At 57.4% G+C, this 27,036-nt stretch overlaps 1 protein-coding gene and 1 long non-coding RNA gene across 2 annotated transcripts in view; one reads left to right on the top strand and one right to left on the bottom strand.

The window, feature by feature from the left end:
- CEACAM5 (CEA cell adhesion molecule 5) overlaps window positions 1-24,539 on the top strand; it is a 28,488-nt gene extending 3,949 nt beyond the window's left edge. The window contains 10 exon segments of the mRNA XM_038383552.2: window positions 12,541-12,609; window positions 17,619-17,831; window positions 17,987-17,998; window positions 18,001-18,240; window positions 19,246-19,521; window positions 19,686-19,946; window positions 20,770-20,899; window positions 22,497-22,546; window positions 23,428-23,459; window positions 23,748-24,539. Of these exon segments, the coding sequence (XP_038239480.1) occupies window positions 12,541-12,609; window positions 17,619-17,831; window positions 17,987-17,998; window positions 18,001-18,240; window positions 19,246-19,521; window positions 19,686-19,946; window positions 20,770-20,899; window positions 22,497-22,546; window positions 23,428-23,459; window positions 23,748-23,867 (1,403 nt within the window). The 3' untranslated portion in view covers window positions 23,868-24,539.
- LOC122457402 lies at window positions 17,873-18,410 on the bottom strand. The gene is made up of 3 exons (XR_006276928.1): window positions 18,282-18,410; window positions 17,968-17,970; window positions 17,873-17,907 (listed from the first exon to the last, which is right to left on the bottom strand). It is a non-coding gene; the product is annotated as an uncharacterized LOC122457402 (long non-coding RNA).
- Window positions 24,540-27,036: the final 2,497 nt, after the last annotated feature.

Genomic DNA, 27,036 nt, shown 5'->3' with positions numbered 1-27,036 from the left:
CCCCTCACCGGGGCATCTGGGCTCCAGCCTCCTCTGGTAACCCCGGAGATCTCTGTATGCCGCCTCCCTGGGAGGGAACCTTGCTGCTCTGTGCGCCCATCAACTGCCTCGGGACTGCTGCCCCATGGGACTCAGCAGAGAACCTGGAGTTTCATCTTTCTGTGGTTGTGGGAGCCCGGACTCCTGGGTTCAATTCCCAGCTCTGCTGCTGACTCTCTGGGTGCCCTTGGGCCAGTCCCTGCCGCTCTTGAGGCCTCGGTTCCTAGCTGTAACGTAGAGAGTGATCCTGCCTTTGGCTGCTTAGACTGGGAGCCCTTCAGGGCAGGGGCCGTCTCGCTGTGTCTGGGCGGCACGAGGGGCCCTGGTTGGGGTCGGGGTCTGGGGGGTGTCTGGAATCGGCTGCTGCGTGTTACCATAATCCAGGTAACAGATCAAGCTGCTAAAACACAATGGACCAAACCCATCCCTGGTGTAGGGTAGCTCTGCCCCAGGGCATTTCTCCAGCAAGGCCACACAGCCCTGCCAGCCCCCCAGCTGAAGCACGTCTGGCTGGAGGCTGACAGCCCCTGCCTGCCCCCAGAGCCTCCCAGCCCGACCCCTTGCCCCATGGCACAGAAGCCCTGCAGCACAACCGGGGCTGGGAAGCTGCAAACCCCTGTTTTCCTGGGGAGCATCTGGCCGGATGCAGGGAGGGAGTGTGGGGCCCCCATGGGCTGAGTCTGGGGTGGGAACGCTGGGCGGGGTCTGATTGGGAGAGTAGCGGGGGGGGTGTCCTTGCCCCACAGCAGAGACGCGCCAGGCAGCGCTGGCTGTTCACTGCCCTCGGCCTCCTTCCCCCATTCACCTGGCAGGGGCGCTTGGCTGACGGCACTGGGGGAAGGGTGGCTGGCGAAGTCACGCTCAGCTGTGTCACCCGGGATGGGGGTGGGAGGCGGCTGGGTCCTTGGTGCCTGGCTAGACCCACCCTGGGTCCCAGAGTGAGATACTCTATGGGGGGTATGGCACTGCTGCCCCACAGTGTCTCCAAGCCCCCCCAGTCATGCTGGGGAACTTTCTCCTCCATGTGCCCTGGGCCCCCACCCTGGACACCAGGGAGCTGGAGCCCCTCCCTCTGTGAACCCGGGTCCTGCCTCCCCACAAGTCGGGGTCTGGCAGGTTATAGGAAAGTCCCCCGATAAGCAGGCAGGGGCGGTTAATAGGTAACTTGCTGGGGGAAGCAGGAGCTCAGAGCCTGAGAATCCCTGCACCTGGCAGTGAAGCCGGGTGGATCTGTTGTCATGAGCAGAGCGGCAGGGAAGTGAGTGGCTGATAACCACCTAGAACAGGTCCTGCCCCGTCCTTTGTACCCCGTGTGCCTGTCACCCCTGAACCCATCTGCTAATCCCCCTCCCTTTGTGTGCCTTGTCAGTAACCTTCTGCCAGAGCCAGCTGATTCAGTGACAGGAACGGGAAGGCACCACCATCAGAGTTGCTGTAAATGGTTAATAATTAACAGACTTGGTGCGTTTGAGGCCAGCAGGAGCCATTCGACCAACTAGTCTGGCTTCCTGCGTAGCACAGGCCATAGAATCCCCTGTTATTGCAGTATGGAGCCCAGTCACTCGTGCTCGAGGAAAAGGCCCCAGTCTGGATCCGAGACGGAGGATCCACCCTGCCCTCGGGCGTTTGCCCAGCGGCTGGTCACCTTGGCTGGTACAAACCACGGCCTTTGTCTAACTGGGACATGTCTGCCTTGAATTTCCAGCCGTTCCTTCTCGCTTGGCCTTGCTCCGCTCCCAGGCCTGGTGTTCTCTCCCCACGGAGGGGTTGACACGCTGTTATCAGACAGACACACTCATACAGAGCTCCGAGAAGCTCAACACATCGAGCTCTGCCAGTCGCTCGCTCCAAGGCATTTCCTCCCGTCCTGAATCGCTTCTGTGGCTCTTCTCTGCCCCTGATTTAGTGATCAGGGGATCAGTCGTCACAAAGTCCAGCAGCTCAGCAGTGGGCTTATAACCACCTGTACCAGCCTCTGGAGACGCTTCAGACCTGTGACGGAGCAGGACTGTTCTTAATGTTTCCTCTGAATATTGTGGGGGTGCCTCAGTTTCCCCTATGCAGTTCTTAAGTCTCTAGGGGGTGTGATAAGGGTGCATGATCCGTGCAGAGTCCTAAAGGACAGGTGTGTGCAGGGGTCTGGACACAGAGAATGGCCGACACCCTGTTTCCTGGCCACTGATGGCCTGGGCCCTTCCCCCCTGCAAGGTGAGAGCTAAAGGGTTGGAGAACAAAGGAAGCCGGTGGCCTCCTGGCCCGGGAAAGGGACAAAGCCCGGGGTGGGGGGCGGAGAGAGTTTCAGTTTGGGGCTGGCTGGGGACATGGAGTGAAGTGCAGACCTGGTTGTCTGGCTCACTGCCCCCCCAAAATGGACCCCGCTGAGGGGTCCTGTTCTCTGCACCTACAAGCTCTGTGTTAGACCATGTTCCTGTCGTCTAATAAACCTGTTTTACTGGCTGGCTGAGAGTCACGTCTGACTGCGAAGTTGGGGGGCAGGATCCTCTGGCTTCCCCAGGACCCTGCCTGGGCGCACTTGCTGTGGGAAGCTCACAGAGGGGCAGAGGATGCTGAATGCTCCCAGGTCAGACCCAGGAAGGGGGGAGCCGGGTGAGCTGTGTGTCCTGCAGACAGGCTGCTCCCAGAGAGGAGACTTCCCCAGAGTCCTGCCTGGCTTCGTATGGAGCAGTTCCAGAGCATTGCCCGGGGACCCCGTGACAAGACCATCCCTCAGATGGGCCTGATGCGTACTTGAGCCAGCTCATGGATCAGCCCAGAGTTAGCCCTCAATCGAGGGATCTTCCTATAAAGCAAGAGCTGGGGTTTCACACTCCAGCCCATCCCAGCTGTGTTTCTTCGGGGGCTGCTAGAACTCAGGTTTGCTGGGTCTAGGCCCAGCCCTGTGTGCTGGAAACTCTGACTCCTTTGGGAAAACGATGCAATGGATAAGACAGAGTCCGTCTGGGCACAAATTACATTGGGGAAGATAACTAGTAGAGCCTCTCCTACGATAGTGCTTGGGGTATGCTATAGACCTCCGTTATCTAATTTGGATATGATAGAGCCCTTTTTAATGTTTTTAATAAAGTAAATACCAATGGAAACTGCGTGATCATGGGAGACTTTAACTTCCCAGATATAGACTGGAGGACCAGTACTAGTAATAATAATAGGGCTCAGATTTTCCTAGATGCGATAGCTGATGGATTCCTTCATTAAGTAATGACAGGTTTCAGAGTAGCAGCCGTGTTAGTCTGTATTTGCAAAAAGAAAAGGAGGACTTGTGGCACCTTAGAGACTAAAATAAATTTGTTAGTCTCTAAGGTGCCACAAGTACTCCTTTTCTTCATTAAGTAGTTGCTGAACCGACTAGAGGGGATGCCATTTTAGATTTAATTTTGGTGAGTAGCAAGGACCTCATAGAAGAAATGGTTGTAGGGGATAATCTTGGTTCAAGTGATCATGAGCTAATTCAGTTCAAACTGAACGGAAGGATTAACAAAAATAAATCTGCAACTAGAGTTTTTGATTTCAAAAGGGCTGACTTTCAAAAATTAAGGAAATTAGTTAGGGAAGTGGATTGGACTGAAGAATTTATGGATCTAAAGGTCGAGGAGGCCTGGGATTACTTTAAATCAAAGCTGCAGAAGCTATCGGAAGCCTGTATCCCAAGAAAGGGGAAAACATTCATAGGCAGGAGTTGTAGACCAAGCTGGATGAGCAAGCATCTTAGAGAGGTGATTAAGAAGAAGCAGAAAGCATACAGGGAGTGGAAGATGGGAGGGGTCAGCAAGGAAAGCTACCTTATTGAGGTCAGAACATGTAGGGATAAAATGAGACAGGCTAAAAGTCGAGTAGAGTTGGACCTTGCAAAGGGAATTAAAACCAATAGTAAAAGGTTCTATAGCCATATAAATAAGAAGAAAACTAAGAAAGAAGAAGTGGGGCTGCTAAACACTGAGGATGGAGTGGAGGTTAAGGATAATCTAGGCATGGCCCAGTATTTAAACAAATACCTTGCCTCAGTCTTTAATAAGGCTAAAGAGGATCTTAGGGATAATGGTAGCATGACAAATGGGAATGAAGATATGGAGGTAGATATTACCATATCTAAGGTTGAAGCGAAACTCAAACAGCTTAATGGGACTAAATTGGGGGCCCCAGATAATCTTCATCCAAGAATATTAAAGGAATTGGCATCTGAAATTGCAAGCCCATTAGCAAGAATTTTTAATGAATCTGTAAACTCAGGAGTTGTACTGAATGATTGGAGAATTGCTAATATAGTTCCTATTTTTCAGAAAGGAAAAAAAAGTGATCCAGGTAACTACAGGCCAGTTAGTTTGACATCTGTAGTATGCAAGGTCCTGGAAAAATTTTTGAAGGAGAAATTAGTTAAGGACATTGAAGTCAATAGTAAATGGGACAAAATACAACATGGTTTTACAAAAGGTAGATCGTGCCAAACCAACCTGATCTCCTTCTTTGAGAAAGGTTTCAGAGTAGCAGCCGTGTTAGTCTGTATTCGCAAAAAGAAAAGGAGTACCCGTGGCACCTTAGAGACTAACAAATTTATTAGAGCATAAGCTTTCGTGAGCTACAGCTCACTTCATCGGATGCATTTTTTTCCACCAAATGCATCCGATGAAGTGAGCTGTAGCTCACGAAAGCTTATGCTCTAATAAATTTGTTAGTCTCTAAGGTGCCACGGGTACTCCTTTTCTTTCTTTGAGAAAGTAACAGATTTTTTAGACAAAGGAAACGCAGTGGATCTAATTTACCTAGATTTCAGTAAGGCGTTTGATACCGTGCCACATGGGGAATTATTAGTTAAATTGGAAAAGATGGGGATCAATATGAACATCAAAAGGTGGATAAGGAATTGGTTAAAGGGGAGACTACAACGGGTCCTACTGAAAGGTGAATTGTCAGGCTGGAGGGAGGTTACCAGTGGAGTTCCTCAGGGATCGGTTTTGGGACCAATCTTATTTAATCTTTTTATTACTGACCTCGGCACAAAAAGTGGGAGTATGCTAATAAAGTTTGCAGATGATATAAAGCTGGGAGGTATTGCCAATTCAGAGAAGGATCGGGATATTATACAGGAGGATCTGGATGACCTTGTAAACTGGAGTAATAGTAATAGGATGAAATTTAATAGTGAGAAGTGTAAGGTTATGCATTTAGGGATTAATAACAAGAATTTTAGTTATAAGTTGGGGACGCATCAATTAGAAGTAACGGAAGAGGAGAAGGACCTTGGAGTATTGGTTGATCATAGGATGACTATGAGCTGCCAATGTGATATGGCTGTGAAAAAAAGCTAATGCGGTTTTGGGATGCATCAGGAGAGGCATTTCCAGCAGGGATAAGGAGGTTTTCGTACCATTATACAAGGCACTGGCGAGACCTCACCTAGAATACTGTGTGCAGTTCTGGTCTCCCATGTTTAAAAAGGATTAATTCAAACTGGAGCAGGTACAGAGAAGGGCTACTAGGATGATCCGAGGAATGGAAAACTTGTCTTATGAAAGGAGACTTAAGGAGCTTGGCTTGTTTAGCCTAACTAAAAGAAGGTTGAGGGGAGATATGATTGCTCTCTATAAATGTATGAGAGGGATAAATACAGGAGAGGGAGAGGAATTATTTAAGCTCAGCACCAATGTGGACACAAGAACAAATGGGTATAAACTGGCCACCAGGAAGTGGTGGCACTGGCACTAACACCACCAGGATGCTAGGTCTGGCTCTGGTGGTGTATTTGATGGGTGGCGGGTTTCAGCCTGGAGCCAGCTACTGGCTCCCATGTGCCATCAGCAGCTCCAAGGAGAGTGTAGGCACAGTTGAGTTCCTTGGTGGTTTTGTCCTGTGCATTAGCAGGGCAGGGGGTGGATGAGCTGGTCCCACAGTGCGTCAGTTCCCAGCAGGGCCCTTTGCTCCCCAGCCCCTGCAAGCTGAGATCCCCTTGGTTCCTCTCCTAGTCTGAGCTCACTTCCAGGGAGGCCGGGTCCCTGTGCCCCAGGGCAGCCCTGGGCATTGGTGCCAGCTCTGGGTATTTGGCACCGGGTGCTGGGGCTCTCCCGGGCCTGTAGAGGTGTGTGACCATCCTGTGTTTGCTCCATTCGGGCCTGACCCCCGTGATCAGCCCTGTGTGACGCAGCAGGGAGTGGGGAGTGTTGACCTGGGAATATGGCAGGGGAGTTTCACTGGGGATGGGATACCTGAGAGCCTGTCACCTGAGCGGGGAGGGGGAGGGGGAGGTAACACCTCTGCCGGGAATGTGGACAAGGGAATGTGGACAAAGGCAACAGGAGAGAGCCTGCTGGGGGGGTTTTGGTTTCAGTTTGGGGCTGGGTGGTGGAAACGCAGGGAACCCCAGGGCTGGGGTCTAAGCTCCCTGCCCCCCAGAAGGACTTGACTGAGGGGTACTGGTTGTACCCACAAGCTCTCTTTTAGACTGTGTTCCTATTGTCCAATAAACCTTTCATTTTACTGGCTGGCTGAGAGTCACAGTGAACCCGAGGAAAAGGGGTGCAGGGCCCGGACTCCCCCACACTCCATGACACCCCAATCAGCAGCTCTAGACTGCAGGCTCTAATGTGAGCCTGCCCTGGGTCTCAGAGTAGCAGCCGTGTTAGTCTGTATTCGCAAAAAGAAAAGGAGTACTTGTGGCACCTTAGAGACTAACAAATTTATTAGAGCATAAGCTTTCGTGAGCTACAGCTCACTTCATCGGATGCATTTGGTGGAAAAAACAGAGGAGAGATTTATATACACAAACACAGAGAACATGAAACAATGGGTTTATCATACACACTGTAAGGAGAGTGATCACTTAAGATAAGCCATCACCAACAGCAGGGGGGGGAAGGAGGAAAACCTTTCATGGTGACAAGCAGGTAGGCTAATTCCAGCAGTTAACAAGAATATCAGAGGAACAGTGGGGGGTGGGGTGGGAGGGAGAAATACCATGGGGAAATAGTTTTACTTTGTGTAATGACTCATCCATTCCCAGTCTCTATTCAAGCCTAAGTTAATTGTATCCAGTTTGCAAATTAATTCCAATTCAGCAGTCTCTCGTTGGAGTCTGTTTTTGAAGCTTTTTTGTTGAAGTATAGCCACTCTTAGGTCTGTGATTGAGTGACCAGAGAGATTGAAGTGTTCTCCAACTGGTTTTTGAATGTTATAATTCTTGACGTCTGATTTGTGTCCATTCATTCTTTTACGTAGAGACTGTCCAGTTTGGCCAATGTACATGGCAGAGGGGCATTGCTGGCACATGATGGCATATATCACATTGGTAGATGCGCAGGTGAACGAGCCTCTGATAGTGTGGCTGATGTGATTAGGCCCTATGATGGTATCCCCTGAATAGATATGTGGACAGAGTTGGCAACGGGCTTTGTTGCAAGGATAGGTTCCTGGGTTAGTGGTTCTGTTGTGTGGTGTGTGGTTGCTGGTGAGTATTTGCTTCAGATTGGGGGGCTGTCTGTAAGCAAGGACTGGTCTGTCTCCCAAGATCTGAGAGAGCGATGGCTCGTCCTTCAGGATAGGTTGTAGATCCTTGATGATGCGTTGGAGAGGTTTTAGTTGGGGGCTGAAGGTGATGGCTAGTGGCGTTCTGTTGTTTTCTTTCTTGGGCCTGTCCTGTAGTAGGTGACTTCTGGGTACTCTTCTGGCTCTGTCAATCTGTTTCTTCACTTCAGCAGGTAGGTATTGTAGTTGTAGGAATGCATGATAGAGATCTTGTAGGTGTTTGTCTCTGTCTGAGGGGTTGGAGCAAATGCGGTTATATCGTAGCGCTTGGCTGTAGACAATGGATCGAGTGGTATGATCTGGATGAAAGCTAGAGGCATGTAGGTAGGAATAGCGGTCAGTAGGTTTCCGATATAGGACCAATTCCGATTATGTGACCATCGCTTATTAGCACCGTAGTGTCCAGGAAGTGGATCTCTTGTGTGGACTGGTCCAGGCTGAGGTTGATGGTGGGATGGAAATTGTTGAAATCATGGTGGAATTCCTCAAGAGCTTCTTTTCCATGGGTCCAGATGATGAAGATGTCATCAATGTAGCGCAAGTAGAGTAGGGGCATTAGGGGACGAGAGCTGAGGAAGCGTTGTTCTAAGTCAGCCATAAAAATGTTGGCATACTGTGGGGCCATGCGGGTACCCATCGCAGTGCCGCTGATTTGAAGGTATACATTGTCACCAAATGTGAAATAGTTATGGGTCAGGACAAAGTCACAAAGTTCTGCCACCAGGTTAGCCGTGACAGTATCGGGGATACTGTTCCTGACGGCTTGTAGTCCATCTTTGTGTGGAATGTTGGTGTAGAGGCTTCTACGTCCATAGTGGCTAGGATGGTGTTTTTAGGAAGATCACCAATGGACTGTAGTTTCCTCAGGAAATCGGTGGTGTCTCGAAGATAGCTGGGAGTGCTGGTAACGAAGGGCCTGAGGAGGGAGTCTACATAGCCAGACAATCCTGCTGTCAGGGTGCCAATGCAATGGACACAAATCAGACGTCAAGAATTATAACATTCAAAAATTCAGTTGGAGAACACTTCAATCTCTCTGGTCACTCGATCACAGACCTAAGAGTGGCTATACTTCAACAAAAAAGCTTCAAAAACAGACTCCAACGAGAGACTGCTGAATTGGAATTAATTTGCAAACTGGATACAATTAACTTAGGCTTGAATAGAGACTGGGAATGGATGAGTCATTACACAAAGTAAAACTATTTCCCCATGGTATTTCTCCCTCCCACCCCACCCCCCACTGTTCCTCTGATATTCTTGTTAACTGCTGGAATTAGCCTACCTGCTTGTCACCATGAAAGGTTTTCCTCCTTCCCCCCCCTGCTGTTGGTGATGGCTTATCTTAAGTGATCACTCTCCTTACAGTGTGTATGATAAACCCATTGTTTCATGTTCTCTGTGTGTGTGTATATAAATCTCTCCTCTGTTTTTTCCACCAAATGCATCCGATGAAGTGAGCTGTAGCTCACGAAAGCTTATGCTCTAATAAATTTGTTAGTCTCTAAGGTGCCACAAGTACTTCTTTTCTTTTTGCCCTGGGTCGCGGACACTAACCTGGCCGTGGGGAGGCACGTGGTGTCATGGTGGGATGCAGATCCAGGAAGAGGGGCCGTTGTCTGAGCTCCTGATTCTCAGTGTCTCTGTGAACCACTCGGGCACATAAACCCCAGAGCCGACAGTATCCTCACGTGCCACTAATACAGCGCCGACCTGGAGATCGTGGTGCTGGGTGAGCAGCTGGGCACCGCACCTCACACCTTTCTCTGTCTTGGGCACGTGGGGTGCTGGGGGCTCTGTGGGCTGACCCAAGAAGTCCTGTCTCCAGCCAGGCTCCCTGTTTGCGTGGGACGTCCCCTGTCACTCCCTGCACCGACCCCATGGGTCAGCATTGTTCCCGTGCGCTGGGATCTCCCTGTCTGCAGCCAGGGCTCTGGGGCTGGCCTGGATCCACCCCTTAGACTCTGTTCTCTGGGGGACGCTCCCGCCTGTCTCCAGTCTGGATCCAACAGTGTTCTGTCACCATGTGCCAGCCCTGCTGTCCATGCTGCCCTTTCAGCAGCCGGGTCTGGGGCTCCAGTCTGAGATTCGTTCCCATGTCGCTGGCCCCGTCTCTCTTGACGCTAGATCTGAAGCCAGACTGTTGCCTGTTGATGAATGACCCAGTCGCTCTGCACTGCAGAGCCTGCCTCTTGGCCCCCACACCCCGTCTGCCATCAGCCGGGTCGGTGTGGCTCTGTTCTGCCCCCTTGCCACCCCTCGGGGACGTCCTCTCCCTCCCTCACTGTGCCGATATCGCCCATCCGGGCAGGGGTTGCCGGCTCTCTTGGGCTCTCCTCAGCGCCTGCTCTTGCCTCCTGGCCAGGCTTGGTTTAACCCCCGAGCGTCTGTGCTTTTCCAGAGCTGCATCAGCCGTCAGCCGGTCACTTGTTCCACCAGTCGCTCCCATCAGCACCTTGTGCACCTGCTCTCGCCAGCTCTGCACCCAGCATCTGCTCTCTCGGTGCCTGGTCAGTTCCCGTTTCACCCCCGTGGGGTCTCTTCTCTGTGGGCTGTTCCCCATGTGTCCGGAATCTGGATCGTCCATTGCTCTGGATTCCATTCCTCAGCATAGCCCGCACTGCCGTCTCTGCCTGTCTGTGCCCAGCGCCTGGTCGCTTGTGATCTGTCCTGCCTCCCCTCGGCTCCCTGTCTTTGCCCTGTGCGGGAATCAGACGTCAGCCTGGTGCATGTCTCTCACCCACCCTCTGCCCTCAGCGCAGCCCATGCTCCCTGCTCTGTCTCCGTCTCTGCCCCATGTCCTGTCCGTCGGGCTCTGAGTCCATCCCAGTTTCACCCCAAAGCCCCTGTGACCATGGGACACTTCCTCCCACCCCAGCAGGATTGGGGTCAGCTGGTATTTACTCCCCAGTGTGGGGCCAGGCTGGAGGTCCACGGGGCAGGAGCATGTTACCCCATCCCGGGACATGTGCCCACCCCCCTTGGCTGCTCCCCTGTGCCTTGGGTAACTGCCTGACCCTTTCTGTCCTGCAGAGGGGGTGTCTGTGGTCAACATCACCATCTCCCCCTCCGTCCCCATCGAACCCAAGGCCGTGACCCTGAGCTGTGGGGTGGGGGCAGCCCGGTTTCCTAGATTTGGTTCAAGGACAATGAGATCCTGGAGGCTGCGTCTCTCTGAGCAGCGACAACCAGACCCTTACACTGGATCCTATCAGCAGGAACGACTCAGGCAGTTACATCTGCTTGGGCACCAACGTGGTCAGCTCCCGGAATGCCACCATCCTACTGGATGTGCTCTGTAAGTGTGAGCCCCGGTGGCCACGGGTCTTTCCCCTCTTCCCGGGGGAGCTCTGGCCAGTGGGTCAGAGATCGGGGGGGCCCTAGGGGGCAGGAGATGGAGGATCTGTGAGACGCAAAGACAGACAGATGTGGGGCCGCGGTCTGTGGGAGCAGACGGCTCTAATGCCGCAGGCCAACGCTGAGCAAGACCCCGCAGCCGGGAGCTGCAGTGAGTCCGAGCCAGCCTGGGTGATACGGGGCCACTTCCCCACAGGGAGGGGACCCCAGGGGAGCAGCTTGTGGGAGGAGGGAATCTCCATCACTCTTGGACTTTCGTTCCAGATGGGGCATCTCTCCCCAAACCACCTACTCCACCCAAAACCCCTGTCTCTGGGCTGGGCGAAGTGCGTGGTCCCCCCAGGGCTATGCGGCAGCACAGACTGGATAGTTGCCCATTGTGCCCACCAGCTGTTAGATCTAGTTCCCTTGGGCAGCGAGTTCTCTGCAGCTGGAGCAGCCTGCCCTCCCCCAGCCCCCCCCAACACATGGCTCTCCTGTGTTTGCTCCAGATGGGCCCACAATCATCCCCAGCCAGAAGGTTTATGCTGAGGGCTCCGCTCACAATTTGCTCTGCCGAGACCACTCCAGCCCAGCTTTAGTGTACATTTGGCTTTCCAATGAGCTCCAGGTCACCAATCTCTCCGTCAGCCACCCTAGGAATTACACTTGTGTGGTCATCACTATTTTCCCCCTCAGCTCAAGGAATGCCACCCTGGAGATCCAAGTACAGGGTGAGCAGCCGGGCACCGTGCCCCCATGATGGCCTCAGTCTACTGGCAAACTGAGCCCTGGGAGCTGCATCACTGTCTGTCCAGCCGGTGCCCCAGTAACACCAGGTCTGTCCTGTCTCCAGCTGGGCTCCCTGTCTGCATGGTATGTCCTCTGTCGCCTGCCACTCTGTACACTAGCCCCGCGGGTCAGCACCGTTCCTGCACCCTGTGTCCTCCCTGTCTCTGAAGCCGGGTCTGGGGACTTCAACTCAGTTCTGGATTCACCCTTCGGGCTCTGTTCTCCAGGGGACGCTCCCGTCTGTCTCCAGTCTGGATCAGACACCCCCTGTCGCCTGTCACTGCCTGCACTGATCCCACTCCCTGCACTGGGCGCTCTCGGCTGTTTCACTGTCTGTCCAGCCACATCCCTCTGTGCTCTGGTCCTGTCCAGCTTCCTGCCTGTCTTCTGTCACTCACTGGACCAACCTGATGGCCAGTGCAGCTCACAGCCTTTGGAGCCGGACCTGGACATTCATGAGATCGGGATATAAATCAGGCTTTAAATCCAGGTCCTGGTCGGAGCTGTGTCTTCACTGTTCGGACCCAGGGTCTCTTCAGGTTGAGGTTTCCACATTTTCACCTCAGTCAAATGGGCCAGAAACTTGCTCTTTGTTAAATGAAAGTGAAGATTATCCTGAAAATCACAGGACTCCAGGAGCTGAGGATTTAAAAGGGAGCACCCAACATGGCAGGAATTGGCCAATGCCTCCATCTGAGACCCCATCGTTCCTTGTCTGAGACAGTCTGTGGTGGATATGGTCAAAGGCCCCTTCTCACAATCCCGTGGGATGGCGGCCCTGGTCCCAGGCGACTGGAGGGTCAGAGACAAACACTGACGCTCTCTCTGTTCCTTGCACAGAAATGCTGCCAAGGCCCACAGTGACGCCAAACCCAACCCTGGTGCCTGAGAAAGGACCTTCACCCTCATGTGTAACAGCTCTCCCCGCAGCGACACCATGTTCTGCCTCCGGGACAGGTCTTACCTTGTACCCAGTGAGCGGCTGGGGCTGTCCTCGGAGAACCGGACCCAAATGCCACCTGGGCTGACACCAGCGCCTACTGGTGCGAGGTTGGGAATCTTGTCAGCACCAACCTCAGCGAGCCCAGCAACGTCACCGTGCCCTGTGAGTAACTGCAGCCTCTTCCCCTTCCCGTGCTGCCCTTGGCCCTGCTGGCATCACCCAGCCACAGAGATGCAGCCACCTGTAGGGTGGGATATGGCACCTGTTTATAGTTTGTCCTACTTGTGCCATCCCTCCCCCGATCTCCTCCCACTGTGTGCAGATGGGCCAGGCTCTGCCAGGAAAGACCCTCCAGGACCCATCTGCCTGAGCCTCGGGTCCCCTCTGATCCTGACGTTTGTCTCGCCGACTCTGTCCCATCCCCGAGCTATTGCTGGTTTCTCAATGGCACCGACACTAACAAGGCTGAGAGCATCTTGACTGTTAACCCCACAACCTTGGATCAGCTGGGCACGTACAAGTGCCAGGCTCACAACTCCGTCACCGGCCTCACGGCTAGCGCAGAAATCGTGGTGGAGGGTGAGTAGCCGGGTGTGACGAAGCGGGACTGTTCTTAATGTTTCCTCTGAATGGTGTAGGGGAGCCTCAGTTTCCCCTATGCAGTTCTTAAGTATTTACGTGGTGGGATGAGGGTGTGTGATCCTTGCTGAGCCCTAGAGGGCAGGTGTGTGCAGGGGTCTGGATACAGAGAATGGTCGACACCCTGTTTCCTGGCAGCTGATGGCCTGGCCCTTCCCCCTGCCAGATGAGAGCTAAAGGATTGGAGAACAAAGGAATCGGGTGACCTCCTGGCCCCGGAAAGGGACAAAGCCCAGAGGAGGAGGGGCAGGAGAGAGTTTCAGTTTGGGGCTGGCTGGGGACATGGAGTGAAGTGCAGACGTGGTTGTCTGGCTCACTGCCCCCCCAAAATGGACCCAGCTGAGTGGTCCTGTTCTCTACACCTACAAGCTCTGTGTTAGACCATGTTCCTGTCGTCTAATAAACCTTCTGTTTTCCTGGCTGGCTGAGAGTCCCGTCTGACTGTGGAGTTGGGGGGCAGGACCTTCTGGCTTCCCCAGGAGCCCCGCCTGGGCGGACTCACTGTGGGAAGTACATGGAGGGGCAGAGGATGCTGAATGCTCCGAGGTCAGACCCAGGAAGGGGGGAGCCGGGTGAGCTGTGTGTCCTGCAGACAGGCTGTGCCCAGAGAGGAGACTCCCCCAGAGTCATGCCTGGCTTCATAGGGAGCAGTTCCAGAGCATCGCCCGGGGACTCCGTGACACCAGGCACCGTGCCCCACACTCACTTGTCTGTCCAGCCAGTGTCCCAGCTACTTCGGATCTGTTCTGTCTCCAGCTGGCCTCCCCGTCTGCATGGGACGTCCCCTGTCTCCTGTTACTCTGTGCACCAACCTTGTGGGTCAGCACCGTTCCTGCACCCAGGGCTCTCCCTGTCTCTGAAGCCGGGTCTGGGGTCTTCATCTCAGTTCTGGATTCACCCCCTCGAGTTCTCTTCCCCAGGGGACGCTCCCGTCTGTCTCCAGTCTGGATCAGACACCCCCTGTTGCCTGTCACTGCCTGCACCGATCCCACTCCCCAGACTGGGTGCTTGGCTATTTCACTGTCTGTCCAGTCACATCCCACTGCGCTCTGGTCCTGTCCAGCTTCCTGCCAGTCTCCTGTCACTCACTGCCCAGACCTGGCAGCGGTGCAGCTCATGGACCTTGGAACTGGACCAAAATGATCATGAGATTGGCGTATAAATCACAAGATTTAAATTGAGCTCCTGGTTGGGGCCGTCTTCACTGTCTGGATCCGGGGTCTTGACTGGATGCGATTTCCCCCATGCCTGCTATGCCCATGGCTCTTCATGCCCCCCATTCCCTTTCTCCAGTTTCCCCCCGTCCCCCACCATGCCAGGTGCTCTATGCTCCCCCATCTCTGGGTCCCACACTTGATTGCTCATGTCAGCGGAGCACAGGGCGTTTATTGGAAGTGACTTGTTTCCCCCATGCACTGAGATCCCAGCACCTCTGGCTGTTTGGCAGGGGTGGCTCAGGGGTCAGGGCTTAGGGGATCCCCAGGGGAGAGCTGTATGGGCAGGGGGATCGCTGCAGGATTCATATGGCTCGGGGAAGCGGGATGCCAGCCACATGACTGCCTGCCGTGTGCCCAGCCTGGCTTCACATCCCAGCCAGATGTGCCATTTCTACGATGGATGCCAGGGACTTTGTCCCGTGGCTCTACTCCCTGCCCGGGGCAGTCCTGCCAGGGGAGGGGAGCTGCACCTGCCCAGCTGCTTCCTCCTTCGCTCTCTTGTTTGTGCCGACATTTGCTGTTCATTTCCTTGTGCGAGTGTCTCCCCGTCAGCTCTGCCCTGGGCAGTGCACCTGCCCCCACCCAGCACCGCCAGCTCCTAGCTGGGGATGGTGTCACGGAGTCCCAGGCCCCCTGCTGCGCCCCCAGCTCCAGAGCAGCCCCTCAAGGGACCCTGCTATGTGCCAGACCCTCAGGGGTCCCCCTTGTCATGGTGGCTGGAGCGGCTCCCCACTGCGAGTGCCAGTCTCCGGGCGGAGTGTCAGGAAACAGGGCAGACCCCCCAGCTAGCGGTGTGCTCGGTGATTAGATTTCCCCCGCCCAGTAACGAGTGTGCACTCCCACATCACTGCATCAGGGCTACCAAGGAGCCAATCTTCCCACCCTGCAAACTGGACTGCATGAGGAGACGTTATTAAACCCCAGAGCCACCCCACTTGGGTCGCTTCCAACCCAAAGGGCCCGTCACTTACCCCAGTCAGTGGATGCTTTTCAACTCACCCCAAAGACAACACTGCAGCCAATGTCTTGTGTAAACTACCCAAAGATTTCCCAGCTGCGAGAAAGGGACGAGTTACTGCCAAGCTAACGCAGGAACCGTACATCACAGTGACTCAGGGTTTGTCGGTCCAGTGGCAGCAGAGCTATGCTCTGCTTGTTTTCCATACGTCTCTCAGGGTGGCCCAAAAGGGTCCTGGGGCCTCTGTCCTGTGGTTCTGAATTCCTCAGCCCAGAGAGGCAGGATCGTTCCCTTAGCCCTGTGTTTACAGATCTTCCCAGGCGAGCGACAAGCTGCTGGGCACCTTCGCCAGCGCAGACAGGCTGGGCATTTCCACTCTCCCTTGACGGCTCCTGCTTTGAAGTTAACAGGCTGCTTCACTGGCAGTTCTAAGGCCTCATCCCCGTTTGCTGGGCAAAGGCCCTGTAAATACCATGTGATAGAAACGACCTTCCTTAGGTCTCAGGCAGTTTCACACCTCAGGTAAATTCCCACCTAAACGCCAAGACACCTGTGATTGGGGGCCAGTGACGTGCAGGGTAACGTCTTGTGAACCAACACGTTGCAGATCAGTGAAGACAAGACACCGACATCTCCCTTTAATCTACACCTGCAAGCGAATGGCTTGGACGCACCAAGACCTTTTGACAGTCCTTCGATGCTGCACCCAGGAAATTCCCTGTGGCTGTAGCCTGAGCTGATCTGTCTGGTTAGACTGCGTCACACCTCTCTTCCCCTCCCCGGCCCCCTCCCCATGCTCCGAGACGGAGCCCCTGCCTCACCCCGGGAGCTCTGCCGGGCACGGCCAGCAGAGCTGGGCTGCTGGGGGTTTGGTGCCCCCAAAGGGATTGATGCCCCTCGGCCAGGGTGGTCCGTCGGGTCCGTCGGTCCCTGGCTGTGGCCTAGGCGGCCCTGAGCTCCGCATTGAGACAGGAAGGTCATTGCAGAGTCCAGCCTGGTCAGCCAGAGCCCGGCCAAGCTGCCGCGAGCCCACGGTCCGGCTCCGGCTCTCTCTGTCTCCCTTCCTTGGGCTTGGTCTACGCTACCAACTTACGTCGGTTTCGCTGCGTTGCTTGGGGGGTGTCCCTGAGCAACGCGGTGACACCGACCTGACCCCGGTGCTGACAGCACTCTGTCAGTGGGGGGCTTCTCCCATCAACGTACCCACCGCCTCTCGGGGAGGGGGAGTACCGCCACCAACGGGAGAAAGCCCCCCAGAGTCTTCACTAAGTGCTGCAGACAAGCCCTGAGTCACTTCCCAGGCGAGAAACCCCGGGCTCCTTTCAGAAACCACCGCTTATCCCCACCTCACACCTTCCAGTCCCTTGCTCTCGACCTGGGGTCTCTGCTCAGCTTCCCTGCCAAGAGCCGGGCAACCCATCTCCTGCTGGGTCCTGGGTCACTCGGGGTCAGTGTCCTGGGGACTGGGCTTTCTTGTCTTCTTGGACTTTCCATTGGTATGGGCTGGCCGTGGACAGGCTTTTAATGATCCATTCAGTCCACTCAGGTGACACACACAAGCCTGTGTCTGCCCTGAGAGCAAACACAATCCTTTCCCCCCACTGGATAGCAATCCAAATTGTGGGGGAAACTGAGGCACACAGAGGATTCATAAAACTATTACAAACAATTCTCCTCCTGCTCTGCCCCATGTCGGTGACATCTCTGCCGAATCCCATAGGGGGACGCAACTCCCGCTAAGCTTGAAGACCAGTGGCCGGGGAGGGGCCCCACCTGCCTGGAAGCTCCAGACATTGGAACCAGCCCTAAACAATCATGAGATTGGCTTAAAAATTACAAGATTTAAATCCAGCTCCTGGTTGGGGCTGTGCCTTCGCTGTCAGGACCCAGGGTCTTGTCGGGTTGTGATTTCCATTTTTTCTCCCCATTCATGTGGGCCAGAAACTTCCTTTTTATTAAATGGAAGCTGAGATACTACCAAAAATCACAGGACTCCAGCAGCTGAGGATTTAACCAAGGGCAGGAGAACCCCCTTGTTCTCTGTCTCGGATGGTCTTGGAGGCAAAAGCCAAAAGAAGCTTCCAAACTATCCCGTGGGACAATGACCCTTCCCACAATCCCACAGGACAGCAGCCCCGATCCCGGGCAGATGGAGGGGCAGGGACCTTCACCCTCACATGTATCAGCGCCGACACCCTGCTCTGGCTCTGGGACAGGGTGTATCTCGTGCCCAGTGAGCGGCTGGTGCTTCCCTCCGGGAACCGGACCCTCACGGTGCTGGGTGTCACCCGGGGCGACGCTGGCACCTACCAGTGCGAGGTCGGGAACCCCATCAGCACCAACCGCAGCGAGCAAAGCACCGAGACGGGGGCCTGTGAGTAACTACAGTCCCGTCCCCCCGGCTGTGATGCCCCCGGACCTGCCGGCATCACCCAGGCACGGAGATGCAGCTGTGTCTAGGGTCAAGACCTGTTTATACCTTGCTCTGCTGATGCCCTCCCTCCCCCGACCCACTTCCTCTCTGTGTAGATGGGCCGGACTCCACCGGATAGACCCTCCAGGACCCATCGGCCTGACCCTCGGGTCCCCTCTGACCCTGACGTGTGTCGCCGACTCCGTCCCAGCCCCGAGCTATCACTGAGTTCTCAATGGCACCAACACTAATGAGAACAGGAGCAACTTGACCTTTAACCCCATGAGCTTAGATCACCAGGGCATGTACGAGTGCCAGGCTCACAACCCCGTCACTGGCCTCACGGATAGTGCAGAGATCATGGTGGAGGGTGAGTAGCCAGGCACCGCGCCCCACACTCACTTGTCTCACTTGTCTGTCCAGCCGGCGCCCTGGCTACTCCGGATCTGTTCTGTCTCCAGCCGGGCTCCCTGTCTGCATGGGATGCCCCCTGTCGCCTGTTACTCAGTGCACCAACCCCGGGGTCGGGATCATGGGGAAGCTCGGAGGGGGACAGGGGGATGGGGGGGTGCCTTGAGGGAAGAATGGGAGGGGACGTTCCCAGCCTCCCCGGGCAGGGGGTACAGACTGGAGGGGTTTCCTGGGCCCTGCCACTGGAGTCCGGACGCCCCCTTCCCATTCGGACTCTCGTGGGGAGAATCTGGGGGGCCTGGGCTGTGAGGCCCTTGATGAGCTGTAGGGCTGGGTGGGAATAGGGGCAGTGCTAGGCTGGGGGCTGCCCCCCCTCACTCCACTGAGTCTCCCCGAGGACAGTGAGATCGGCTCTGGCTGACTGCCCATGATGCACCAGCAATGCCACCCCTCGGCCTGGGTCTGGGATGGGCAGCTCTGTCTAGGTCAGAGGGGATGGCAAGGACCTGGCACAGGGCTGTGCTCACGGGGCGTCGGGTGGCACCAAGAGACCTGTAGGGTTGCGACCTTGAGTCCGGCCTGAACTGTCACGGGATCAGCTTGAAAATCCTACTGTCAGGCCAGAGCCTGGGAACTGGAGCGTCGCTCTCCCTTCCAACCACAGCCGAGAGTCTCCCAAAAATCACAGGACTCCGGGAGCCAGAGCATCAGGGAGGCACCAATAACTGAGACTTGACACCATGGAGAGGGACGCTCTGCCGGACCCCAGAAGGTGACTGCCCGTCTCCGCAGCTCTGAGGTGCAAAGGGCAAAGGACACCGCAGGACAGTGGTGCTGGGATCCTTCCCACAACCTCACATGGTGGCAGCACCAGCACACTTGCCCCAGTCCCGCAGGACAGCAGCCCCGATCCTGCATGGAGGGGTAGGGACACATGGTAATGCTCTCTCTGTTCTCTGCACAGAAATGCTGCCCAGGCCCACGGTGATGCCAAACCAAACCCAGGTGCTGGAGAACGGGACCTTCACCCTCACGTGCAAAACTTCCCCCAGCGCCAACACTGTGCTCTGGCTCCGGGACGGGGCGTCCCTTGCGCCCAGTGACCGGCTGGGGCTGTCCCCTGACAACCGGACCCTCACGGTGCTGGGTGTCACCCGGGGCGATGCCGGAGCCTACCAGTGCGAGGTCGGGAACCCCATCAGCACCAACCGCAGCGAGCCCAGCACCGTGACGGTGGCCTGTGAGTAACTACAGCCCCGTCCCCCGGCCGTGCTGCCCCTGACCCTGCTGGCATCGCCCAATTACGGAGATGCAGCCATCTCTGGGGTGGGCACCAGGGCTGTTAATACGGGGAATCTCTCACTGACGCTGTCCTTTCCCTTGATCCTCTCCCTCTCTGTGTAGATGGGCCAGATTCCGTCAGGATAGACCCACCAGGACCCATCAACCTGACCCTCGGGTCCCCTCTGACCCTGACGTGTGTCACCAACTCTGTCCCAGCCCCGAGCTATCGCTGGGTTCTCAATGGCACCAACACTAACGAGACTGGGACCAGCTTGACCTTTAACCCCACGACCTTAGATCACCAGGGCATGTACAAGTGCCAGGCTCACAACCCAATTACCAACCGCACTGCCTGGGTGTCTGTCGATGTGTGGTTTGTGGGTGAGTCCCTGGGATCGAACCGTGTGCTGCCCCCTTGTCCAGCACAAGAAAACGCCCTGCTGGGGCAAGGTGCAGGTGGAGCTGGGGGCGAGGCGTGGGTGTGTCTGGGCCGTGCGTGGAGCTGGGTTGGGGCGTGAGGGGTGGCCGGGCCATGGGCTGACCGTGGCGCTCGGGGGACCCTTGGGCAATGTTGTCTCTGGATATGGTCAGTCCTCTGTAGGTCCAGGTGCTGGGGGCCTGGACTGGGGCTAGGCTGGGTGTCCATCTCCCCCATGGCTGAGGGGGCTCCATTGTGGCTCAGGGGTAGGGAATCTGTCAAAGTATTTGTGGCACCTTAGAGACTAACAAATTTATTTGAGCCTCTAAGGTGCCACAAGTCCTCCTTTTCTTTTTGTGAATACAGACTAACACGGCTTCTACTCTGAAACCTGTCAGTGTATTGTCCAGTTCCCATCGTCTCCCGAATCCCCTCAACACCAGCCAGTGAGACCCCTGTGCACCCAGTGCTGGGCGTTTGGGGCACTGGCAGCACTGGGGGGGCCCAACCGAAGGGGGCTGGGCAGCACCAGGACACCTCCCAGTTACTGACCTTTGGACCCCCCCCAAACTGCCACCATATTTAGGGTCCTGTCTTGGGCCCAAACCTGTCACGCTCAAGGGACCCCTGGCTGAGCTGCCCCCAATGTCTCTGGGGGGGGAAGATAGGGGTTCCAGCCCCCAGGGCCTCGCATTGGGCACCAAGAGGGAGCAGCATTGGGAAGCCTGGGGCATGGGGGGGGGGTCATGCCTGGACTCCCTGATACACCCCCCTTTTCTCCCCCAGAATCTCTTCCAGATACAACTTCACCTCCAGGCCTGCCACCCGGAGCCATCGCTGGGATCGTCATTGGATCGCTGGCCGGGGCGGCGCTGATCGGGGGCCTGCTCTACTTCCTGCTCTGCAAAACTGGAGGGTAACTGCTCTGGGGGCTGCACTGAGCGCTGGTGAGGCAGGGGGTTGGGAGCTGCCTCCGGGTGCTGGAGGGGGTCACTCTCTCTGCCCCCCAGCCCCGGGTCTCTGCTTGTTGCTGTCTCTGTGGTGAAGGGTCCTTCCACGTCTCTGCCCCCCAGGATGGGATCTCACCCTACATGCTTCTTGGAAACAGTGTCAGGTCTCCTAGGGAACAATCCCTGCCCAGGCTGACACCCAGCGTCCTGAACCACCCCAGAGCTACCCATCTGTCACGGAGTCCCCAGGTGATGCTCTGAAACTGCTCCCTACGAAGCCAGGCAGGACTCTGGGGGAGTCTCCTCTCTGGGAGCAGCCTGTCGGCAGGACACACAACTCACCTGGCTTCCCCCTTCCTGGGTCTGACCTCGGAGCATCCAGCATCCTCTGCCCTCCGTGCGCTTCCCACAGCGAGTCCGCCCAGGCGGGGTCCTGGGGGGGCCAGAGTGTCCTGCCCCCCAACTCCGCAGTCAAACGTGACTCTCAGCCAGCTGAGGAAACAGAGGGTTTATTAGACAACAGGAATATGGTCTAACACCTGATTGTAGGTGCAGAGAACAGGACCCCTCAGCTGGGTCCATTTTGGGGGGCAGTGAGCTGGACAACCCTGTCTGCACTTCACTCCTCGTCCCCAGCCAGCCCCAAACTGACTCCCCCTCCAGCCCCTCCTCCTCTGGGCTTTGTCCCTTTCCCGGTGGCCCCGGATCCCTTTGTTCTCCAACCCTTTAGCTCTCACCTTGCAAGGGGGAAGGGCCCAGGCCATTAGTTGCCAGGAGACAGTGTCGGCCCTTTGCTCAGCAACAATTACACCCCCTTATCCCACCACCGAGAGACTTAAGAAATGCATAGGGGAAACTGAGGCACCCCTACAGTATTCAGAGGAAACATTAAGAACAGTCCCACTTCGTCACACCATCCCCACAGGAAGAGCCAGGGGCTGAGTCTGGGGCGCGTCCTTGTGGGGAGGGGTGACAAGAGAAAGAGAGGGGGAGTGTGAGGGGAGAGAGGGAGAGATGGGTACATGTAGGGGTGGACGAATGGGTGGGGTATGTAGGGGGGGATGGAGGGGTGTGGGGGGTGGACATGTATAGGGATGGGTGGGTGTGGGGATGGATAGAGGGTGTGAGGTGGGTGGATGGATGGGTAGGTGGGTGTGGACGAGGGTAGATGGATGGGGGTGGGGTTGGGCAGGTACATGTGTGGGTAGATGGGTGGGGTTGTGGACAGGTGGATGCATGCGTGTAGGAGTGAATAGGGGATGGATGGATGGGGTAGGTGAGGGTGGGGATAGATGGATAGAGGGATGGGGGGTTGGATGGATGGCCTAGGTGCATGTGGGGATAGATGGGCCATGGAGCTGGGTGGGTATTGGGGCATGGGGGATAGAGGGGGATGGGGTTCGGTAGGTGTGTGTGTGGGGGTGGATGGGCCGTGGGGTAGTGAGAGGAGGCGGGACGGGTCTGCAGTTTTGGGGAAGCCGGCTGGTTGCTGCCCCTGTCCCTGGTGCGGGGGACGGCCCAATTCCCCCCCCGGATGTCATGAGGGGTCTGCTGTTTCCCCAGGGGGCCCAAGCAGCACCCGCCCGTCAGAGGCCAGGCTGCGCCCACTCACAGTAAGTAGCAGCCCCGGCCCTCGCAGCTGCATGCCCCGTGCCCTGTGGGCGGGGCCTGTGAGCCGTGCAGGCGGGGCCTGCGAACTATGTGGGCGGGGCCTGTGAGCCGTGTGGGTGGGGCCTGCAAGCCACATGCCTGCACTGCTGCTAGTGCTGCTGCTGCTCCCCCAGGCCACAGTGTGATGGACAGCCAAGCCCAGGGGCATGATGGGAAACTCCCCGGCCAGACAGGAAGTGACATCGCAGCCACGCCAGCCCCAGTTTCCAAGAGCCCTGGGATTCTCTTCCCCCGGGCTGGGTCCTGGGACCCCCATGGCTGCTCTGGGCTGTGGGTGTCACAGGCTCCGGGGGCCCCCACCCCCGGTGTTGGGAACTTTGGGAGTAACTGCGATGATGGGGCGAGGGGGCACTTGGGCCTGGGGTTCCCTGCTTATCCGATCCCCCCACCCCCTTTCCTCCCTCAACGCCCCCTCCCTCCCCTCCCTCCCAACCCAACCTGCGTGGCTGGTGCTGGGAACCTGGGGGAGGCTGGGAGTCACTTGGCCTGGGGGTTCCCTGCTTATTCAGTCCCCACCCCTCCCACTTCCCCATTCCCCCTGCTCCCCTCACACCTGTTCCCCTTTCCTCCCTTCCCTCCCCCACCCCCCACTAGGTTCACCATCCTGGTGCAAGAGCCTCCCCACCCCAAGGACACTTGCTGAGCCCTTGGGGTCCACGCTGGCTGCAGCCACTAACCCAGATGGTGCTGCTTTGCCTGCTGCCACTAACTCCGCATGGGCCCTGCTGCCCCTGGGGTGTGGGTCACTGCTTGGCTGCGGTGCGGGGAGCCTGCGCCCGGGACTGTCGTGTTTCTAACTCCGTCTCCTGTCTCTGTCCTTCAGACCAGGGTGTCGGTGACAACAAACCTACCTTGGTAAGGAGCCTTCGTGTCCGGCGCAGGACTCCGGGGTTCTATCCCGCTGGTGGGAGGGGAAGGGAGCAGGGTGGACTGGGAGCAGGACCCCTGGATTCATTCCTGGTTCTGGGAGGGGCGTGGGGTCTGCTGGTTAGAGCAGAGGGGCTGGGAGCCAGGACTCCTGGGTTCTATCTCTGGTCCTGGCAGGGGAGTGGGGTCTGCTGGTTAGAGCAGGGGGGACTGGGAGCCAGGACTCCTGGGTTCTCTCCCTGTTGCAGTCCTTGATCTGGCTTTCTTGTCTTCCAGGGTGATGAGAACATTCAGTATTCTACTCTAGCCTTCACCGCAGGAGACCAGAAGCCGCTCTCTGGGCCCCAGCCCGGCCGGGAGAGCAGCACCGTCTACTCGGAAATCAGAAAGAAATGACTGTGATTTGCTTGGGACTCTCGGGAGTCACTGCACCCCCCACCCAGGGGAGCTTCTGCTGCACCCCCCCCATGCAGCACTCGCTGGGGGGCAACTCCAGTCCCACCTATCCCCTCTCCACCATGCAGGGTCACTGCCCACTGGGCACAATGAGTGTGGTCCCCTCCCCGGGTGAGGGCTGTCAGGACTCCTGAGGAGCTCTGGGAGGAGGGAGAGGGGTGGAGTGGTTAGAGCAGGGGGCTGGGAGCCAGGACTCCTGGGTTCACCTTGGCTTTGCACAGCGGCTGAGCCTGGGAGTGTGTATGCTATGCAGAGGGGGATGGTCGGTGTGTGGGGCTGAAGGATAACGGCGGACACCCCCACCCCAGGCTGCGCTGTCGGTGCTGGCTGGCGGGGGCTGTGGATCTGGGCAGCCCTGGGGCAGAGGTGAAGCAGTGAGTCACCCTATAGCATCTCAGCCCAGAGCCCTGTGCCCCCAGCTCCACCCCCCAGCTCTCTGCATGCCCCTCCCCAAGCCTCCCGCTGTCAGACAGCCTCCAAGGTGCAGGGCGGTTGTGTTGCTCAGGGGGTGGTGATGATTGTGCAGGGTGGGGGGTGTCACTCACAGCGGGTGGGACTGGCTGAGCGGGGGATTTGTACCATGATTGATGCTGTTTGTAATAAAATGTCAAAACTGCCCCCACGACTGCCCAGTGTGCGGGGGGATGGCGGGGACGGGCCGACGCTGGGGGTGGGGACACGGGGACAGGGGACAAGCAGACATGGACATGGGGACACGCAGGTCCTGGGTGTGGGGACACACAGACGGACACAGGGATGGGAGGAAACTGGGGCGACAGACAGACACACGGACAGCGACATGGGACGGGCAGGACCCCGGGCATGGGACGGGCTGGTCGCTGGGTCCCCACCCCAGGCACGAGGCTTGTGTCCGGTTGGACTCAGGGGCTTGGCCGGTGGGAGCCAGCGTTGGGGGTAATGGGGCGCCGTTCCCTGGCCGCAGGGATGAGCTCAGTGCGCTCATGTCCCAGCAAGCACCGAAGGGGGTAGAACCAGGGGACGGTTCCAGGTGTGACCCCAAGGCCCCCCCACAGCGCTGCCTGTAGCTGAGCTTGGTGCAGGCCGGCTGGGGGGGTCTCTGTGGACGCCCCTTAGTCTGCTGCGGGGCCGTGACTTGGTGCTCCAGGGACCCACTGAGGAAGGGCCCTGGGGTATGTCTCTCACCAGCAGCACCTGGGCCAGGACACCCCGGGGACTTGGACGCGCCGGCTGGTCATCACAGGCTTCCTGGAGCCGCTCCCTGGAGGGGGCGTCTCTGCCAGGGCCTGGGCTCAGCTGAGCCGGCTGGGGCATGCTGGGGAGCGCTTGGGGGGGCTGCAGGGCCTAGCTCAGAGCGGTGGGGGCCTGGCACACTACAGGGGCCCTGCCAGAGGCACAGGGTGACGGCCAGGGCAAAGAACACCCTGGGGAGCCGAGACAGATACACTCCCTGCTGCGCCCTGGGACAGGGCTGGGGGGAGTCACTTCCCTGCACTGCAGCGACATTTGCTTTGCAAATACTAAGGGGGGGCGTCCCGCTGGGGGTGCAGCTGCACAGAGCCACGGCCCTGGGCTGGGGGTGGGGGGCTAAGGGAGAACAGAAGGCCAGGGAGCCAGGGGGGTCGGGAGCCAGGAGTCCTGGGTTCTATCCTGGCTCTGGGAGAGGATTGGGGTCCCGTGGGTTAGAGCAGGGGCTGGGAGCCAGGACTCCTGGGTCCCTCGGCTGGCAGTGGGTGCTGGCTGGTGGATGTTTTGCTGGCCAGGTGGCTGAACGCGGATGTTTGGTTTCTCTGGTTCCCCTTTACAGAGATTCACTGGAAGGATCCCAGCTGAAGAAGCCACACGCAGGGTTGGGGGGGGGGGGGGGGGGACGAGCAAAAGCAGTAGTTGTGAGAAGACCAGATACCTGGAAATCCGTCCACCGCCAGACCCTGCCCGTCACCCCCACCCCACCCATCTCCCCCTCCCAGAGCTGGGACAGAACCCAGGAGTCCTGCTCCCCGCCCACCCCTCCCTGCCCAGGAATTCCCCCCCCCCCGCATCCCATGACACCCTCAGCTGCTTCAGACAGGAATAAAAACTCTTTTCTGCAGCATGTTTGTTTAGCTTCAATAGCAGGAAATTGGGTGAAAAAAACCAATGAAACCAGGCAGCTGGCCCAAGGCAGCCCTCCTGCCCCACAAGTGTGCAAGTACCCCCCTCGTACTCCCACTTCCCACCCAGACCCCTCCCCTCCTCATGCCTCCCCCCACGTCCCACCCAGACACTCCCCTGCCCCCCAGACAGACAGACGGACAGACATGCCCCTGCCCCCCAGACAGACGGACAGACAGACACATCCCTGCCCCCCCAGACAGACGGACAGACAGACTCTCCCCTGCACCCCAGACAGATGGACGGACGTGCAGACCTGGCTATTGGGGGAGGGGAGGTTTCCATCTGTGAAATTTGCAGCGAGGAGCCAAACCCCAACTTCCCTCCCCCACCTCCCCGCCAGCTCTTCCAAGACTGCGGGGTGGGGGGGTGGATGCCTGGGTTCCTACACGATTCTGCCCCCCCAGTAGTGATTTCTGTCCACACACAGACAACCCCCGCCTGGGGGGACAGGCTACAGGGGAATGTGACAGGTGGGGGGGCAGGGCCTGGACACCTGGGTCCCCAAGATGAAGAGCCACCTCGTGACCCCTCCCCCAATCCTGGGAATAGGCCATACAGGGAATGTGACTGGAGGAGGGGTGCCTGCCCATCCACGCCCCGGACCCCTGGGTCCCCTGGCATTGCCACCCTGGAACAGATGTCTCTGCACACCACCACCCAACCCATGGGACTTTGACCGGTTAATGGCCTTGGGCTGTTTCCTTTTTGCGAGGTAATTACCCCCCAGTGCCCCCGCCTCGCCTGGGGCTGGCACAGATGGATGGGGGGCCAAGAGGCTAGGCTGAGCGGGGCACTTGTGGGGGCACCAGCTCAGCACAGACCTGGAGAGCTTGGGGGGGGGCAGGTTTGGCTACTCTGTGCCCCCCAAAGGGGGGACACCTAACACAGGGGGCCAAGGGATCCCCTGCTCCCCCCAGCCCAAGACATGGCTAGTCTGGGTGAGTCCGTGCCCTCAGGTCCGAGTGGAAGTCGG

The sequence above is a fragment of the Dermochelys coriacea genome, chromosome 24 (genome assembly GCF_009764565.3).
Source record: "Dermochelys coriacea isolate rDerCor1 chromosome 24, rDerCor1.pri.v4, whole genome shotgun sequence".
Taxonomy (NCBI): domain Eukaryota; kingdom Metazoa; phylum Chordata; order Testudines; family Dermochelyidae; genus Dermochelys; species Dermochelys coriacea.
Note: the sequence above shows the minus strand (reverse complement) of the source record. Positions and strands in the feature narration are given on the sequence as shown.